Raw genomic sequence first — 17,814 nt, forward strand, 5'->3', positions numbered from 1 at the left:
CTTGGTGTCATTAGCCATGATAGCAAACCCTCTCAGCTGGCATGGTGAACCCTCACACCACAGAGCACTTGGAATCACTCCTCTGTGGCGCTGCACCACGGAGAGACACCATTTCCTAACTCATTTCTATTGTTTTGAAATGAGATCCACGGTCTGCAGACGCGACCTCTCAAAAGGAGCTCCGTGCTTGATCATCCTCGTCGTATTTAACTGGGGTTTACAGTGTCCACTTGAGTCTACTGACACAGTGGGTGAGAAAATAGAGAATTAATCTTCTATCACATTCCCTTCTGTAGAGAAATCTCCTAATTAAACATAGCAGAAAATTACTTTAAAAGTAGCAGGAGGAGGGGGGCGGGGAAAAATCCTTCCTCTATGTGAGCATGGGCAAAATTAATTGAAAAACTGTAATTTATTCATGTAAAGCTTCTAACTGCACCTCATGTCCACAGTGATTTTGCTAACGTGGAACCAGCTTTGCCCCTAACAAGGACTTGTGTTAGGAAAATAGAAGAATGTACTATAATTACTGTTTTGCTTCTGGTCGGTTTGCTTCGGCTTTTCTGTTCATATTTATCTGTGTTTCCAAATTTGAGAAAAATCCCTTGATAATTACCTCTTCTCTGAGATCTTCTCACTGTGGCAGTTGTCACACACACTGAGAATTTTCCATTTTAATATTCCGGTCTATTAGCTGCTAAGAGCACAGATAAGATAACGAGAAATGAAAGTCCCTTTTTTAAGCATTTTTGTTTAAAAATGACAACTTTAAATGTATTACTCTGTTTAGAAAGAAAAATCTGAGTGGATGGCATGATGGGTAATGATATGTAAATGACCATTCATGCATGAAAATCAGGGCCACAGTTGAATGTATTAAGCAATGACTGATATAATCATTATTTTGGATTTTGCATCTGAAGAAGGAGGATTGCAGATATCAAGTGAATTGCATATTTAAAGAAAACATTAATGTGCATGTAGAATAAAGAATATTTATGACATTTTTGCATCAAGTATTCTAGTGTTATGCTGTTTGGACTTAAATAAGGTCAATATGCTGGGTTGATGCTTTTTATGCTATGTCTGGCTCTCGCTTTGGCAGATCCTCCCTTTCCCTGTTCGTACAGGATGCCATCAGAGTGCCAAGTTTGTAAAGTCAACCCTTGTCAGCTCCCTATAATGCATTTATCTACAGAAAGCTGCCTCTTGCTCACATGGGGGAGAGCTCAGGGAAAGCCAGTTGCTCACATTTTTTAAAAAGACCTAAAAATTCACCATGGCTGTGATGCCTTTGTCACTCTTGGGTTTACAGGCGCTTGCCACGTCAGTGGGATGGTGGGGGAAAGTTCATGCTGCAGGTCTGCCGGAGCTCTGGGGTTATTGCCCGGGAGGGGACAGTATAACTCACTCCCTTGCTTCCCAGCCAGGGCTCTGCAGCTGCTCCGCTTTCAAAGTGCTGCTTTCATGAGGAGACTGAAATAAGGAGAGGACGACTTGAGAGGGGGATGTTTTCCTGTCTCATCTCATTTTGTGCTAGGAACTTTAAAGGAAAAAGAAAATTCCATTTTGGAAAACGAGAAAAATAAGCTCCTTTTATGCAATATCTGCATTAACGGATTCCTTCTATCAAAGGCAGAAAATAGCTGTGGCACTAAATAAAATTAATGCATCTCGAGTTTGGAGAACATTATGCTGAATGTCCATGATACATTCTCTGTCCCCTTCGGCAGTAGCATATGATCAATTTTGCTACTCTGTCCTTACCTAATTATTGCTGTCGCTAATGAAGGGAAGTAGAGAAAAACATGTCTTAGTAGGTTAATAAGCCATCCAGAAAATTATATTAGCATGATCAATCCTTAATGATTATGGTTTCTCATAATATTAGATCACCTGAAAGGTGTTTTCTGTAGGAAATGTGAGGGGCAGTATGTATCATTTCACAGCCATTCTTCCAGGTGTGCTCAGTTGGTGTTCGGAGAGAAATTCAGACTGACTTTGGCTCAGGAGTTTTGACTGTTCTCACAAATACTGATTTACTTGGTGGAACTGCTTTATTTTATCATGCAAGGATCTGGACAGCAAGTACAGGGGGTTTTCTGCCTTCCCTCCATCCACAAATATTTGTGGGCAGGTGGTGTGCATGTTCTTTGTTTCTTTTCATAAGTTTTGGTGAATAAGCTGTCAGGCTCAGATCCATCTGACCACCTTCCAGCTGGCATTTCCCCCCTTTCTCTCTCCATGATGATACACCTTCATTTGCAATCTTGTATCTGGTTCAGCATCTGTCAGGATTTTTTCATTTCTTTGGGGTTTTTGTCATTGTTGCTTCTCTATCGTGTAGCCACTACTGCAGCATACTCAGGACATGTTTGTTTTGAGGAAAGCATTGCTCTTAGAGCATGTCCAAGAAATTAAAGCAAATAGCAGAGGGTAACGATCCTCAGACATCAGACTCATCAGGCTCCTTTTTTTTATTTTATTTATTTAAAGATTTTCCCCAAATTAAACTGAATCACAGTCCTCCCTTTTAATTTGTTAATTACACTTCTGCAATGGTAATGCAATCAGTGAATATAGCTAAAGTGTTTGTGTGTGGGAATCAGTATTAATGAGAAAGAGCATATTTGCAAAGTGTGGTGTGTATCAGCTGTTTGCCTTGTGCCTGTCTTCTGGGGTAAGGCTGCTCTCAACTGGACCCAACTCAGCGATGCAAGGAGGCCCAGCTGCAGGAGGAGAAAGGCAAGAGTCCCTCCAGGTCATTTGTTCCCTGTAGTCCCTTTTGCACTGTGCATACTCAGGGAAGGTGGGGGCAGGGTGCACTGCCATTTGGGGCAGGGTGCACTGCCATTTGGGGCAGGGGAGTGCCCCCATTTTGGGCAGCAGAGCTCTTGCAGAGCTGAAGCTCAGCAGCTGTGGCCCCCTGGCCAAAGCAGCAAGGCAGGGCCTTTGCAGCCTGCCTGCCCCGAGTGACTTCACAGGTGACAAAACTCCGAGCAAGCTCATAAAGGTTAATCATGACTAAGTGAGAATGAAATCTGGCATTTTCCTGCTGGGCTTCCAATTCTCTGTATATGCAGTGTATTGAAGCTAAGTGAGATTAAATGTTTAAACCTTTTGTGCCATATGGCTCTCCCTATATCATAAACACGTCTGTAAAATTATACTCAGAAGGGCAACATTGTTCTGGTGTGAATGGAGTCCAATCCACGCTTTCCTGCTGCTTCAAACTCAAGGCTGAGTTCGAAGTGTCACACTCAGCCTGTTTGTCCTGTTGGTGGAGGTCTGGGAGGCTTTTTCTCCCAGTCATTTAAATTCTGGGTGACAGCACAAAATCAGATCCCCTGTTTAGTCAGAGACCTGGTGCATGGAGGCTCCTTCTCCTAAATCCTGGCCACCCTTGCAGGAGTGGCTGTGCTACTCCTTCATGAACTGCCCTGCCTTTCTGCTTAGGTTATCAGCAGTGCTGCCAGTGTTTCTCATGGCTTTTGTGCTGTGGACACAACTATTCCACTGCATAAACCATAAGCCAAGGAGTGCTTTAAGCCAGTAATGGTGCCACTCATGCACTGCCTCAACCTGCCCACTAATATTGGGAAGAAAAGGGAAAAACATGGCTTGATTGGGTTTTTTTCCCATTTGTCCCGAAAGATTGTCTTACTACCAAATATTTTCATGCAATTAACTGATGCCATATGTTTTCATGTTTGTTGAAGAGTAGGGTTATGTAAAAGATAGGATCTATGTTGCATAAATATTGTATCTCCTCCAGCAAGACTTGGAGACTTTGCAGCTGCCCTCATCTTAGCTTCTGGCAAGTTCTTTAGGTGCCAGCACTCCTGTGCACCCCAAGCTGCAGCAGAGACCCAAGGACTACCTACCTACAGCCTCGGGAAGGCAGAAACACCTTCACATATGTCAGCAGGGATGTCTTTGCAATTATCTCTGAGATGCATTTTCCTCTTTGTCTTTAAAGGGAATTCTCACAGGGGAAGGAGCAGACTCAGGGATGAGCCCTGGTTGTAAAAGTTCAGAAGATCACATCAGTGGTGGCAATTGCAGATCAGGGAGTGCTGCTGCAGAAATATGAAATTCTGGTGTAGGAGCTGTGAAAGGGAATTGGGGATCCACTGGGTTGGTGGAGGAAGAGGCAGCTGAGGAGCCATCTCTCACGGCGCAGTCATGAGGTTACGGCCTGGCTGAACATGGGTTTTGACTGTCAGTTTTGGCCCCCTTCTGAGACCCCACTACTAAAAATGAGTTTGGCACACATCTGTTTGATGCTTTGGAGCCTCAGGGCAGCCTCAGCTCTGTTATGTGTGTGTGTAACCTGCATTAACACCACAGAAATCAAGAGGAAGGAGTATTACATGGAAGAAAAGTGGAGAGGGAGAAGAAAGCTGTGCTCCTCTTGTTGAATCCAGTGAAAGGTAGACCCAAGTCATTTTTACAGGGGATCCACTTTACCCACTGCTGATTATGTAAATGGGACATAAACTAAATTGGACTTTCACTTGCTCTGGCACTCCCTTCCATTGCCAGAGTGATTTACAGAAGCTTTAGTGTAAATTAAAACCAAGACCAGTGTCTGCTGTCCACATTAAAACCCATCATTTCCCAAGATAATTGTGGTGCAGCCGAGACTAGGAGCAGCTTCCTAAGATTGGTTAATACCCAGATTTGGGCTTCTTCAGTGGCTTAAATGGAGTGGCATATTATCTCCTCTATAGTCTGCCTAAAAGATAGATTTGATGTCTGCAAGCAAAGACATGAAATTGCTATAGGCTTCCATTCTTATAGCCTGCCACCTATTTGATTTATGTGATAAGTGATCTCAGATGACCCTCCAAGGCACTGAACCATTAGAGAGTTATGTTGCACAGCGATAAGAAATCTTCAGAGATACCTAAATCTTCTTTTACCACTGGGAGTTTCATCTGTTCTGGAATAAAGAACATTTTTATGTATGATGTTGCTATCTTGCTAGCCATACTAATATTCAAAAGGATACACAGGCTTAAATCAATAGCAAAGTGACAAAGATCACTACTTCAGATAAAACTGAAGTAGTCACCACGTGGATGCCAGACAGCTCTTTTAGGTTTTATCTTTGTTCCTTTCATTCTCTTTCTTGAAAGATGAGTAGCTGTAAGGGTTCACATTTAAGACTTCTGTTAATCTTTCCACCAGGTAGGAAGCTGGCAAAAGCACCCTTTCAGTGTGGAAAACCCTGGAAAGTCACATCACCCATTTGGGACTTGCTTATTGTAGGCTTTGTGAAACCATGGGTTTGAATCTTTTTTTCCACTGAATTTCTGTAAACTCACATGCAAGTTCCTCTCTGCCTGGAGTGAATGAAAGTGCTCAGAACCTCAGGTGGGATGTGAATTCTTGGCAGAGGTCAGGGAAAGCACAGATGGGTAATTTCTGTGGTTTATGTCCAACTGTAGCATCTCCTCCTACAGAGGAAGGCAGCGCTGCCTTGTATTCCTCTAACTGAACCTACATCTAATGCAGGGTTTCTTGACGGAATTTGCAAGTGCCATGTTAGAGCACGTATAGAGTCCATACATTCCATCTATGGAATTCCATCCTGGCCTGATCCGCTTCTTTCTGGCACACAGGACCAGCCAGCCAGAAGCAGCTCACACTTGACTCTGCTTCAGGGTAACCTGTGATGGCCATTTTCTGACAAATAAGAAAAGCGTTAAGATATTGGGCACTTTCCTGGACTGCAGCTTCTTATCTACCTTGACACAGTGCTGAGGCATAATGATCAGTGTGGCCAGGCAAGTCAACCTGAGAGAGGAATCAGACACCATCTTTTATTATTTCTCCTTGATCCTGAAAAATCTTCCAGTCCTTGCAATTAGGGCTACAGTAATTTCCTTCCAGGCTCTTTAATAATGGCCTTGATTGGTGACCCGTGGCATTGCATGCTCCCAGCTGTGGCCATGTCCACTTGGTTGTTTTGTTTGTGCTTTTGTGCATATTAAAATACATAAAAGCAGGGACTGATGCCAAAAAAGCTTTGGCAGCATTGCAGGCATGTTTTTACAAAAAGATGTATCTATTTCTTGAAAATTCTCCTCCAAGGAAGTGAGATTTCTCTTTAAATTAATGCAAGGCAGAGATGAATAGTCCCCATGTGCTATTTGGCTTTTTACTCAAAGCTGTTTATGAGGGGAAGCTCTTGGCAAAATTAAATGAGCCTACTCTTCCTCACGCTGGCAAATACTGTCAGTGCTAGTCATCGTACACCTTCATAAATCTGCAGTGCTGGCAGCCCACAGACACCAGGCAAACATCAAATTTTGTAGGGGCACCACACAATGGTGCAGTAACCACAGCTGTTTCTTGTCATCATTCAGAAAGCTTACAATAGGGTTTTATTCAATGAGCCATTCCTTTTGTAACGCCATTAGAGATATTCGCTAGGAGAAGCTGGCCTCAACTAATCGTGTTTAATTTTTTATCAAATGCACTGTGGGAGCTGCAGGAATATGCATGAGACAGCGACAAGCAAGTGGTGTTTATTTAGGATAAATACACTTTGAGTAAGAATTGAATCCGTTCCCTCCTGGCCACGGTGGTACAAATGCTGACAAGTCCCCGCAGAGGTCATGGCCTGGCTTCAGACACGGGTGCTGCGAGAGACCTCCAGCTGCGCCTGCCGAAAGGAGAGAGCTGCAGGCCGACACATGCAGAGGAGCAGCGCTGCTCCTGTGAAACCATGCCCATCCCCTCCACTTTTAGCCACAAAAAGTGAGGTTTAGAGGGTGGGAATGCTGCCCATCTCGCCAGGGCAGACCCTCGAGCCCCCACGTTGGGTGACAGCTGGAGAAGGGTTCCGAGGTTTCCAAGATGTTGAGCTGTGCACATGAGCCCACCCCTCCCCTCACAACAGCACCTCCCCATCTGCAGGGCTGCCAGAGCTGCTCCGGGTGGGACCTCGGTTTGGGAAAGTGCCACTGGAAAAGCAGGGGTGGTGGTGGGAAAACGAAAGAAGTGACAAGAGAAAGAGAAGGAAGGCATGAAAGGAAGCAAGACAAGAGGTACAAAGTAAAGACAGAGCAGCAGTGCTTCGTAACAGTGTGAAACAATTTTTGTGCTAGTTATTCCCCGAACTCAGGGCATTCCCAGGTGGTTTTCTTGCTCTGATGAGACTCTGTATCCAGGCAGAAGCACAGCCTTCACCCACAAGGTGTGGGTGAGCTCACCACGGGGCTGTGCACAAGGGTGAGCTGCTCCAGAAGTGCTGCTTTCCTTTCCAGCATTGGCTCAGCGTTGGACTGAAAAATCGTGAATCAGCCCTATGAAAGTAGCTTTTAAAAATTGTAAATGTGAGAGTTCCTGGTATTGTTATACTCACAAGCTTTTTCTCCACTGCTCTAAAGCTTAGACATACCTTTCAAAGCAAATGTATATGTGGAAGCCAAGATCCTGATACATTGAGATAATCCACTGGTTATGATTTTTAAGAAAAAAAAATATAATCTGAGAGTCACAATATAAATACGAGAGCTGAAAAATACTGCAAATGGAGTCTGACTGGCATCAAAGCAGTGCCAGGCTCTATCTACATGGTCTTTAGCAATAAGATAAGAGCACATTTTATCAGCAATCTGAGCTGGCTGGGTGCATCTAGTTCATCCTTCAAAACCCTGCTAGGTATTTGCATCATGCCAAAGTCATCCCATTAACCTTTTCCAGCACTTGGCTGAGAATGGCAACACAAAGGTATCCAAAGATGGGACCTGAGGCAGTATAAACCCTGAGAAAGGGGATCTGATTCCTCAGGCAGCCAGCCTGGGTTTGGCACACCCCGGTGCTGTTTAAGTCACCTGGCCATATAGCAGAGAGGGGGTTTCAAGGAATCACCTGTGGTGCTCTGGAGAAACCATCAAAGGCACATTGGTGTGAAGGAGAATATTTCAGGTCTCCTTAAGAAGTTCTGTGTTGGCTCCTGAGCTGGGTGGAGACACTGTTTTCCCCTGCAATAAGGTATTTCCCCAGAGTGTTTATGGGTGTGGGAGAGGGCAAATTTGTATTTACCGAGATGGAGCCAGCCAGCAGGAGTAAAGCAGAGCAAGGCACGTCGGAGTTTGAATTTATTACCAATACTGTAGGCCATTTTCCTTTCATTTTGACTGTAATGCTGTTCTGAGCCTCTGCCAGGTTTCGAGGGCAGAGTCATTGGCGAGTTGACCCCCTGCTTCGCACCCTTCATTTTTCTCACTTTGCAGGTTTTCACTGAGCTAATGCTTTCAGGAAAAAAAGGCTTATTGATTAGAGTGAAGTCGCTTGCAGGATTTGGGCTTTTTTTGGTGCAGTTTGTGAGGTGTTGTTAGCCGCCTGATAGAGGTGCAGGTAGTGCTTGTTCTCACACATTTAGTAAATTCTGCTGGCTTCTCTGCCCTGCTTGCTTAGAGCTTTCTCACTTCATCCACTCACCTTCTCACCTGCCCAGAGCACTCCTGTTACGACTGAAGCATGTGGCAAGATCACCTCAGCTGTCCTGAAGAGCATCCTCCTCCACTACATTTTAATTTGCACATTGTCTTTCATTCCACAGTACAAAAATGGCCATCAACTCTCATCTCCATGTGATTTTTGTTATTACCTAGATTTTTATAGCTGAAAACAAGCATGTATCCTGTTAGGATGAGCTAGAGCAAGCCTTTTTTGAAGTTTTTCTTTCAACAGTACCAAAGGTATCCCACCATGAGGAGTCTAGTCAGAATCAGGGGTTGTGATGAGCACGTGTCTGATCACATCGATCAAAGGAAGACTACATCAGAGTAGTCATAATTCATAATTCATTATAGTCATATTTTGTATAGTCAAGTGTGTGGTGATGTTTTATATTGTTTCTTTGTTCTGTTCTCTAGTGTAGTTGAAATATATTGAATAAGGGTTATTATAATAGTCCTACAAAGCTATGTGAAAACTTAGCTGAGGCTTTCTTGAGTTTGCCCTGTTACCTTCAGAGGCGTGTTAGCAAAGAGAGATTCAGAGATCTGTGTCTGGCCAGTGTTGCCACCTGATTGTCTCTCACTCTCGTGGCTCATCAGCTGCTCTTTCCTCTCCCATTTCCTCTTCACAGTCTGGTCTGTGGGGCAAGGTGCATGCCCTGTGTCCCCTGTGGCCCTTTGTGTATCAGATCAAGATGCTGTGCATATTCCTAACCATCCCACTGGAGCTGCTTTTCTGGAAATTGCAAGGAATTTATTTCCATCCTGGCTTTGCCACTCATCAAGCACCTTCTCAAGACACTGATAAAGGGTTATTCAGAAGCTCTAGCACAGAGATTTTGATGTACATGTTTTAAAACCTCTAAACCACCAATTCAACTCCTAATAGAGCATGAGTCTGGGAAGCTATGTGGGTAAAGTCCTAGCATGATTTTTTGGGGTTGCAGCACCTGCAGGAGACTTGAATCAAAGAGATTAAGTGTAAAGAGAAACTAGAGATGTTTACAGTGGAAGTGGGCAGTTTTGGGCTTTTAGTTTCTCCTGATGTTACAGGAAATAAGCACAGGGTCAGACCAATCTAGCAATGATACTTTCAATCTGGTTTTTTTCAGCTAGGGAAACAGAGTAAAATGCCTCAGAAATGGTTTCTTTCTTGCGGGAGCTGCAAACAATACAGATATTCTTGAAATCACAGTTATCTGATCTGAGTGCTGTGAGAATGCCAGAGATGGACCAAACGATTAAAACAGGAGCTGTTGTGGTTACCACAGTCCATTGACTCTGTAAATTGTGTGTAGTGCCTTCACAGCTGAGAATTTATATTGCTTAGGAGATTGACGTAGTCTCTGAGGTGACTTTCAGATAATGTTAGTGACCTCCTAAACCTTGTTAGCACATTTCTTTGGACTCTCAAAGTTGATAATCTTGCTAATACAAATAAGAATTTTGCAGCTTAACACTTCTCAGTTGTGTGAGTAGTAAGTGGTGGGCTTCAGTGATTAACCTCCCTGGAGCCCTACTATGTCCCTGCAGGGCCTTGCTGTTAAAACCTCAACAGTTGCCAATATGAGAACTACTTAACATATGTGAGGAGAAGAATCATTCTCCTTTGTAGAAGAGGAATCCAGAAGCTAGATTATTTTTGCTAACAATTTTTTTCAGTTGGGTTAGGAAAGAAGTGCAAATCAGCAAGTGCAGTGAGGGGAAAAAAGGAAAAAAGAGTCACCTTAGAAAATAAGTATCCACTAGTCCTCAAGCTAGAAAGCAGCAGGATATATTGGGAAAATAACTCGTTGTAAGATGTCTGATTTATCAAAGCACTTATCTGCACAGCATGGAGAAAACAAGCCCTGTGTGTGTCAGTTCTGGGTGTGGGTGCATATGCCAGTGGGTATGTTTGTGTAGCGAGAGAAAACACACCTTTAAGAAATGTAAAGAATAATATTATCTGTGTTACTGACAACAGAAAGAGCATAAACAGATGAACAGCTGTCTTTTTTAGTAAGGACTGCTGCACATTTGCACATTTAATGACAACATGCACATTGACTATGGAAAGCTGGTCACAGAGCTTCTTCAGAAAAATATGAAGGAGTGACCTATTTCAAGTAGATATTCAGAACTGCAATGTGCCGTAGTGTGGATGATCTTCTCTAAATCAGTTACTTCTCTTCAACGTGCTCAGTCTTTCAAAGGCCTTTTTTAATGGCTTAAGTAGCAGTTTCACTTATTCTGTGATGTAGAGCCGTGTGAGGTCCCCGGTCAAACGACACGTGCTGGACAGTTACGAATAGAAACATTACAGGGAGGAAGAAAGCAGGGCATATGTTTTAAATTAAAAGGAAATGCATGGGAAGCGATTTGCAGAATAACAAAATAAAGAAATTAAAGCTCCATTCCATAAAGTATACATTCTCACCCTCCTGAACTGGAGCAATTGTCATATTTCCGATAGGTGAGGAATGCTTGGCTGTTGTAAGAAGTCTTCTGCCCATAGGTCCCCTCGTCACTCATTACATGCCCTGCGTAGTATCTTAACCACTGGAAATCCCCTGCCACAGCTGGCTGTCGAAGTTATCTCCTCAATAAAAGAGATTTCTATATTTAAAATGTAAATGCAACATTGCAGGCATGGGTGCAGCTGCAGGGAGGTGGGGAGGGTCATGAGTGGCGCGGTGATGTGGGGACAGAATCACACAGGCAGCACTTGGAGATGCTGCTGGTGTGAGGACGTGGTGCTTGGACACCTTGTCCCCCATTGTACATTGGCTTTTATAACATGTGAGCCTACAGAGTTTCTCAGTCATTTTAGGAGACAGAAAAACCACAGCTCAGACCCTCCCTGTAAAGCCTGACGATGCAGTAGAACAAAAATCCAGAGTGTGTTTTTCCTGGTTTCCCCTTCGGTTTTTGTTACATGAATTTTAAGGATATAAAGGTGAGCAAGTTAGTACAAATAGAGCAAAACTCTCTTTTTTTTTCCTTTTGGCATAATCAGATAATCAGAATGCTTTTCATAGGTGATTTTTTTTCAGTTTAATATAGTCTAAATTCAAGCATGACTGATAGGAAATTAATGCAGCATAGTCCATACCTAAAAATACCAACACTTCCTTCGACTATATTAAGGCTTAGGAAAAACGCATTTTAGATAAGTCATCTACCTTTGGTATTTCTGTGATTTCTGTCACTGTAGTATCTAAGTATATCACAATATTTTAATATACTTGTTTCCACATTCTCTCTTGGTAGGAAATTATATTATTCCTGTTATCACATAGTGGGAAGCATGGCAGAGACATAACTTGTCCAGCATAGGGAAACAAGTTTGTTGAAAAACAGGCATTGGAGTCACACTTGCTCTTCAAGGGGCAAAAGCCCTTTCTCCTTGAACAGCTTTGTGAAAGTCTGGGATTCTTGTCCTTTTTTGAGTAAATAATAAAAGCAGCTTATTCAAAGTCAGAACACTCTGACACAAAAGCCTCTGGTAACCACCTGGATGTACATCAGGCAGATAATTTGTCCAGTGGATGTCACTGGGGCTACCAACACACGTCAACGTGTGCACCAGCTTTGGTGGATTGCACCCAGGTGTGCAGAACCCTGCACCCAGGTGTGCAGAAGCCTGCACCACGGTGCTGACTCCAAGTGCAAGAGAGATGACACTGCAGAGGCCGTTAGTGCAGATAACAACATCAGTCAGAGCAGATTGATGCTTAAAGTCTGCGTTGGTTTAATAACTCTGCAACTGGCAGAATGATATCGCTAGGTACAGTGTCTTGCTGGAGAGTGGTGTCTTTCAAAAGATATCAAAGGGTGTTTATACACTTCAGTAGAAACATAGATAATGTTTCCTTTGGGTCTTTTAACAAACCCTCTTCTTGGTGCCTACCTTAGTGGTCTCTTTCCGTCTTTCAATACTCAGCCATCAGTATTTTTTCTCAGTCCTCTTACACCCATATTTTTATTTTCCCTTTAGACCCTTCTTATTTTTGACTTAAGGGCCAGGTACAAACCTTACACAATTGCAGACATCAGCATGGACTTTCCCAGGTTTCAAATTTAACCTGTGCTGGAGATTGTCCTCTCCTCTGGACAGCACTAAATCTTTCCTGCCAGAGATAACTAGTCCTTGGGGCTCATAGCTGTGCTTCTGCAGAGAAAAATGTTTTGCCTTTGGAGTGGACTAGATTGCACCACATGGCAGGTAATTTCAAAACATTTTCAAGGAAAGCATCCCCTTGGGGCCATCTCAAGGCCTTCATGGGTAAGGACACGACGCAGCATGCGATGCTATCAGTGCCCCTCCATTATTTTCCCAGGGAACAAAGCAGTGAGGCTCAGTGGGGACATGACCTTCCCGGGCTGCAGCTTGAAGGGGTCATTGTATAAGGGGAGAGAGAAAAGGAAGGGTTTTTCTCTGGTTTTCCTTTTAGCTCTGTAATTGAGGGGATTTATCACAGGCCAGCATGGAAATCTCTGCGTTGGCCCGCTCAGGAGCACTGTTGGCCAGCCGTCGGCTTTGTGAGCAGCACATTAAGCTGATGCAGTGAATAGATTTTTCTAGAGAGAGAGAAGTGCTTTGCTACAGTGCTGTCTTTACTAATGTACATTCTTCTGCTTTCCATCAAACAGTCAATGAAGGCTCAGGTGAAACCAATCAAAAAGAGACATCGACCTGTGACATTTGCCAGTTTGGGGCAGAGTGTGACGAAGATGCAGAGGATGTTTGGTACAGTAATTTGCTCTACTCTTCTATTTTAATGAATGTTGTATTATTTAAAGGTACTGTGGTTTAGAAAGCATTACAAATGTTAGATACTCAATTTTCTGCACCCAGAGCTTCATCTCAAAGTAACTGAGGTGGTTATTACTCTGAAAAAAATGTGTAGAACACTCTGGTTTATAATTTTGGAACATGCATAGTTTAGACCAAGTTTAGAAACACAGTTATCCATTTTGTTGCCATTATAACTTATGTTATTCCATCTGGGGTTTTACAGCTTCATACTTCAGTAAAAATAGAATTGGGAAAAATAATTGACCTAAAGCTTTTCCAGTTAAAAAGTATCATTAGTATTATCATCATGTTAATTCATGTGTGGCATTAGAAGTGCTGGGAAATCTGTCTCTCTTTTCCCTAGCTTGCTGAAGTTGAAAACCTTGCCCTCAATTGCTTGAAAAAATGAGAGTATACGTTTAGACATTTTCTCAATGGAAATGTTTTTAATTTTTATTTTTTTAAAAGGGGTTACAAAATTATTCAGATTTTTTTGCTATTTTAAACTTTAATTACATAAGCTGTGGGGAAATAATTCTATCAACTCAGACTTTTATTTTTCATTTTGCCTAGGAAATATGGAAACTTATATTAAGCCAACTGTGAGCTAATAATTTCATTGTGATTTTGGAACAGCCAATAGATCAAAAAGGTCACTATTCACAGAGCTATATTTCTAACACTGCCCTAATGCCATGCCTCATGTTTCCCTCTAAGTAATTAAAACAGATTTTGAGAGACAACAAAATAACCATGCAAACATTAGAGCTGTTGTCTGGATGGTGCTTCTGGAGCTATGGGCTAGTGGTAGCTAAAGAATGGATGCACAGACCAGGCAGTGAGATGTCAATAAAACAGTGAGGTCAATAAAACAGAGCTCTAACGTGGAGAATGAGAATGGAGCAGAGAGGAGTCAATAAATGAATGGTGAACGTGAGAGCTGGGCCCAGTGTTGGGCAGCTGTGACCCCGCCCAGGCAAGGAATCCGTGCACCTTTGGCCAGGCTTGGAATTAGGAACAGTTCTTCTGTTCAGTGAAGAAGCTCAGGAATATGGTTATGGTTATCCACTGTGTTCATTTTGGTCTTGTCTTGCCAGCCTCTTAGTAATCAGTAATCTCCGGTTCTAATTCTTAAAAAGCCCCAAGAAAACAAACCACCGAGTCCTTGCTCTGGCTCCAGTCATCAAAGGAAATTGTGGTGTTGAAAAACAGGAGCAAGGTGCATCATGGTTATAGGTTTCAGTAATGTAATGAAATTTGTGAGTAAGAAATTGCCTAATGTTGACTTTGCTTAAGAAAATTACCCCAGGTGTTACGATTTTCATTGTCTCCTTGACTGGTTGTCCTTGAGAGCTTTGGTGGCGCAGTGTAGAAACAAAACCGTGGTGAAATTAATATATCAAAATTCACAGTCTGGTGCTCATGTTTTCATAATTAAGTGTGCTTCCAAATTGGAAGGCAGGAGAAGAGAGGGGCAAGGAATAAAATTAGCTACAAGATAACATTATTAATCATAAGCACTGAGTAGCAGTGTTTATTTTTTTCCAGAAATAGCTTGGTAAAACTGCCTGATCCAACTTACCCCAGTGTTCCCACTGCAGCTTTTGCACAATCTGATTCCTCCCCTTTGAAACAACTTGGCTTTTACGGAGCAGCATAATGATGGCAGGAGCTGAGGTGCTCTGTCTTTACTGACTGGCACTCTTTCTGCAGGGGAAGGTGCTTCTCGGGGCAGGAAGCAGGGAAGGGCTGGTGCTGGGAAGATGCTCCCAGACAAACTGTTAGGAGGCAGGAAAGCCAATTGCCAACCTGAAGTACAGAGACCATGTAAAGCCTGTTAAGGTTCTGCTTTGAAGTAAGCAACCTCATGTGCTGTAACAGAGCCCTGTTTTCCTGTCTTTGCCCCCTGATTAGCCTTGGATAAGCATCTTTCTAAACAATGAGCCTTCTGCATGTCAGCTTTTCACTATTCTTATTTCTAGAATAAAAGTGCACTATGTACGGAGGTTCTAGATCCCTCTTTCAAATATATGTTAATTGAATTTTCATGTTTGGCACCAGAGATGCATATTGCCCCACTCTCCTTGACAAGAAATGCCAGTTTATTATTTAATCACTATTTTTCTGTGGATTGGGTATCAGATGTAAGCAGGGCTCCTTTACCTATCTCACCTGATTGATGAGGTTTGTAAAATCCAAACAGGGTCCCTGGTGGTCCTGGGACTGTTACTGCAGGATGATAATCCCAGCACCTGCAGCGAATCCCTATCAGTCAGGAACAGTTTGAGGGTGCAGGGTGAGTGCCTGATCCACTCCAGGTTGAGAGGAATGCAGGCTGGTAGCAGTGCCAGACTTCAGGGAGCTGGAAATGTGAGGCTGGCTATTCGCCTTCTATTTCTAGGGTGCCAGAGCAGATCAGAAAAGAGAGCACAGGTGTGATAGCAGATGTGGTTGGGCTGCTGATGATTTACAGTGACAATTGACATTATTCTGCGTTGTCACAGTCTATATTTTGTGGACCGTTATCTCTGGTTTAATTCTTTTTGTCCCTTTTTTTTTTTGGTTATTCATTGCCATTTGTCACTCATTTAAATTGTGCTATTGTACTGTGTCACCTTTATTTTTAAATCTCTTTATTTGCGTTAAACGAATCTGTTAATGGCTAGACTCCTGGGATTCTAATGGGGGATTGGCACCCAGAAGATTACTTGAAGGGGGAAGATTTGTGTGAACATTTTCTGGAAAGTACAGAGAAAAGGCAGGAAAGAAACCTCTGTAATAACAGGTTTTCCATGGCATGCAGAAGCACACATGTGTTATTATCCTATTCTGCAGTCAAGTAGCATGAGAGTGAATGCAATTTGGCATTCCATTAGTGAATCTCTTTCTCTAAGTTAAAAACAAAGACTGTTCACTTGAAAGTCTTTAACATCTTGCTGCTTTAATATGTGAAAGCTTCTTGTCACTAAGAGGATCGTGTATTACTGGCATTATTCCCACCTTTAATGCATTTTGCACCAGTGGGCTTCATGAATATTTAAAGCAGGGCAGTGGCTGCGCTCTTTAGCACGGGGTTGCAATCTATTGGTAAATCAGACATTTGGTGTTGCTTGCTTTGGGTTTTATTTCTGAGCTGGCTAAGGAATAATTGATTTTGTAAGACGGGGCTACTCAACATAACACCCCGAGAGATACACTTAAAAGGAATTGAAGAATGAGGCGTAACATTTTGAACAGTGGTGTATTGCTCAGATCTTCCAAAAAGCCTCTACGAAACACTCTCTGTACATAAATAGTGCTCACCAAGTGGAGTGCCTGCTCTCTGCTGGAGTGGCTTAGTGTCAGTGCAGAACCACGTAAGAAACCTGGGTTCCAGCATTAATCTCCTCCTTATGGGCCACTGAGGAAATAAGAGCACTCCCTACACTGGACAAGCTGTGGTTTTGGATAAATACTGGGCAGCTATTTCAGAGGTCCACCAATATGTCCAAAGTGGCAGGAGATATATAATAAGAAAGATCCTTTGGTTGAGTTTCCTGTTGGAAAATGCTGACAATGGAGAGGACAGGAGTATTTTCTTAAAACAAGATTAAATCCTGCAAACCTCTGACTTGCAGAGTTAATCAAAATCAAGATGATGAATTGGGGTTAAATATGCATATTTTCGCTTTGAATTCCAGTATCAGCAGGTCAGCCAGCAGCAGTGTGGAAGTGCAGCACTGCCCACAGTAAGATGCAGGTTGCTAGCTGGAAGGCAGACACACAGAGGTGTGTGGTGTGCTCTCAGAGTGCTTCCCCTGCAGCCTAGCAGTGTCCAAGGAGGTGAGGAGGCCACCTCCAGAGTGCTCCTCTGCCTGGCCCTTTCTCCCTGTGGGAGGCTGCAGGTGGAGGAGAGAGGCAGCAGTTCCCTGGCAGGAGGTTGCCTAGCCCTGAGACGGGTCGCTTGAGGGTTGTGACAAAAAAGTGGGGTCAGTGACAAAAGGGGTCTAAATGCCCCTGCTGCTTCCTGCAACATGGTCCCACTCACCCCAAGGACTCCTTCTTGGCTGGGTGTGAGATGTCATGCTCTGCAATAGACACCATAGTCATGGTAGGAAACTTTCCTTCCTCCTCATGAGCCTGGCCCACACTGGAGGGGCCTTTTCCTTCCTTGTGAGTGCACAAGGATCCCACTGGGCAGGTTCAGCTCAGGAGAAGATGCTGAAGCCCTTCTACAAGGACACTGATGACCCCAGGCTGGGAGCTTGGAGGAAGGAGCTTGGCTTGTTCAGTGTGTGGGTCGGTGGGGAAGGAAGGAGCGCTGGCCCCAGTGCTGTGCGGCTGGGCGGCATTCCCGGGTGAGGTGGTGACACTGCAGCGTAATTACAGCAGGTCCCCTGTGTCCTGTGCTTCTGTCCACACGGCTGGGACAATAAACTCCACTTACCCGCAGCAGGCAGGCACATACACATACAAAAGTTATTACGAAGATGAACCATTTCAGTCCCTCATTTCATATTTTACTGCTAATCACCGGTGCATTTAGTGTGGGTAAATGCTCCTATAAGGCAAGCGAAC

At 43.4% G+C, this 17,814-nt stretch overlaps 1 protein-coding gene across 1 annotated transcript in view; it reads left to right on the forward strand.

The window, feature by feature from the left end:
* The window catches only part of TMEFF2 (transmembrane protein with EGF like and two follistatin like domains 2), a 143,363-nt gene that overhangs the window by 77,422 nt on the left and 48,127 nt on the right, over window positions 1-17,814 (forward strand). Inside the window, exon 6 of the mRNA XM_042040593.1 lies at window positions 13,113-13,209. Coding sequence (XP_041896527.1) covers window positions 13,113-13,209 — 97 coding nt within the window. The remainder of the gene's footprint in view (window positions 1-13,112; window positions 13,210-17,814) is intronic.

This window comes from Corvus kubaryi, unplaced genomic scaffold (assembly GCF_017639235.1).
Source record: "Corvus kubaryi isolate FWS band 111438036 unplaced genomic scaffold, C.kubaryi_AGA036_p1.0 37396, whole genome shotgun sequence".
In the NCBI taxonomy this organism is placed as follows: domain Eukaryota; kingdom Metazoa; phylum Chordata; class Aves; order Passeriformes; family Corvidae; genus Corvus; species Corvus kubaryi.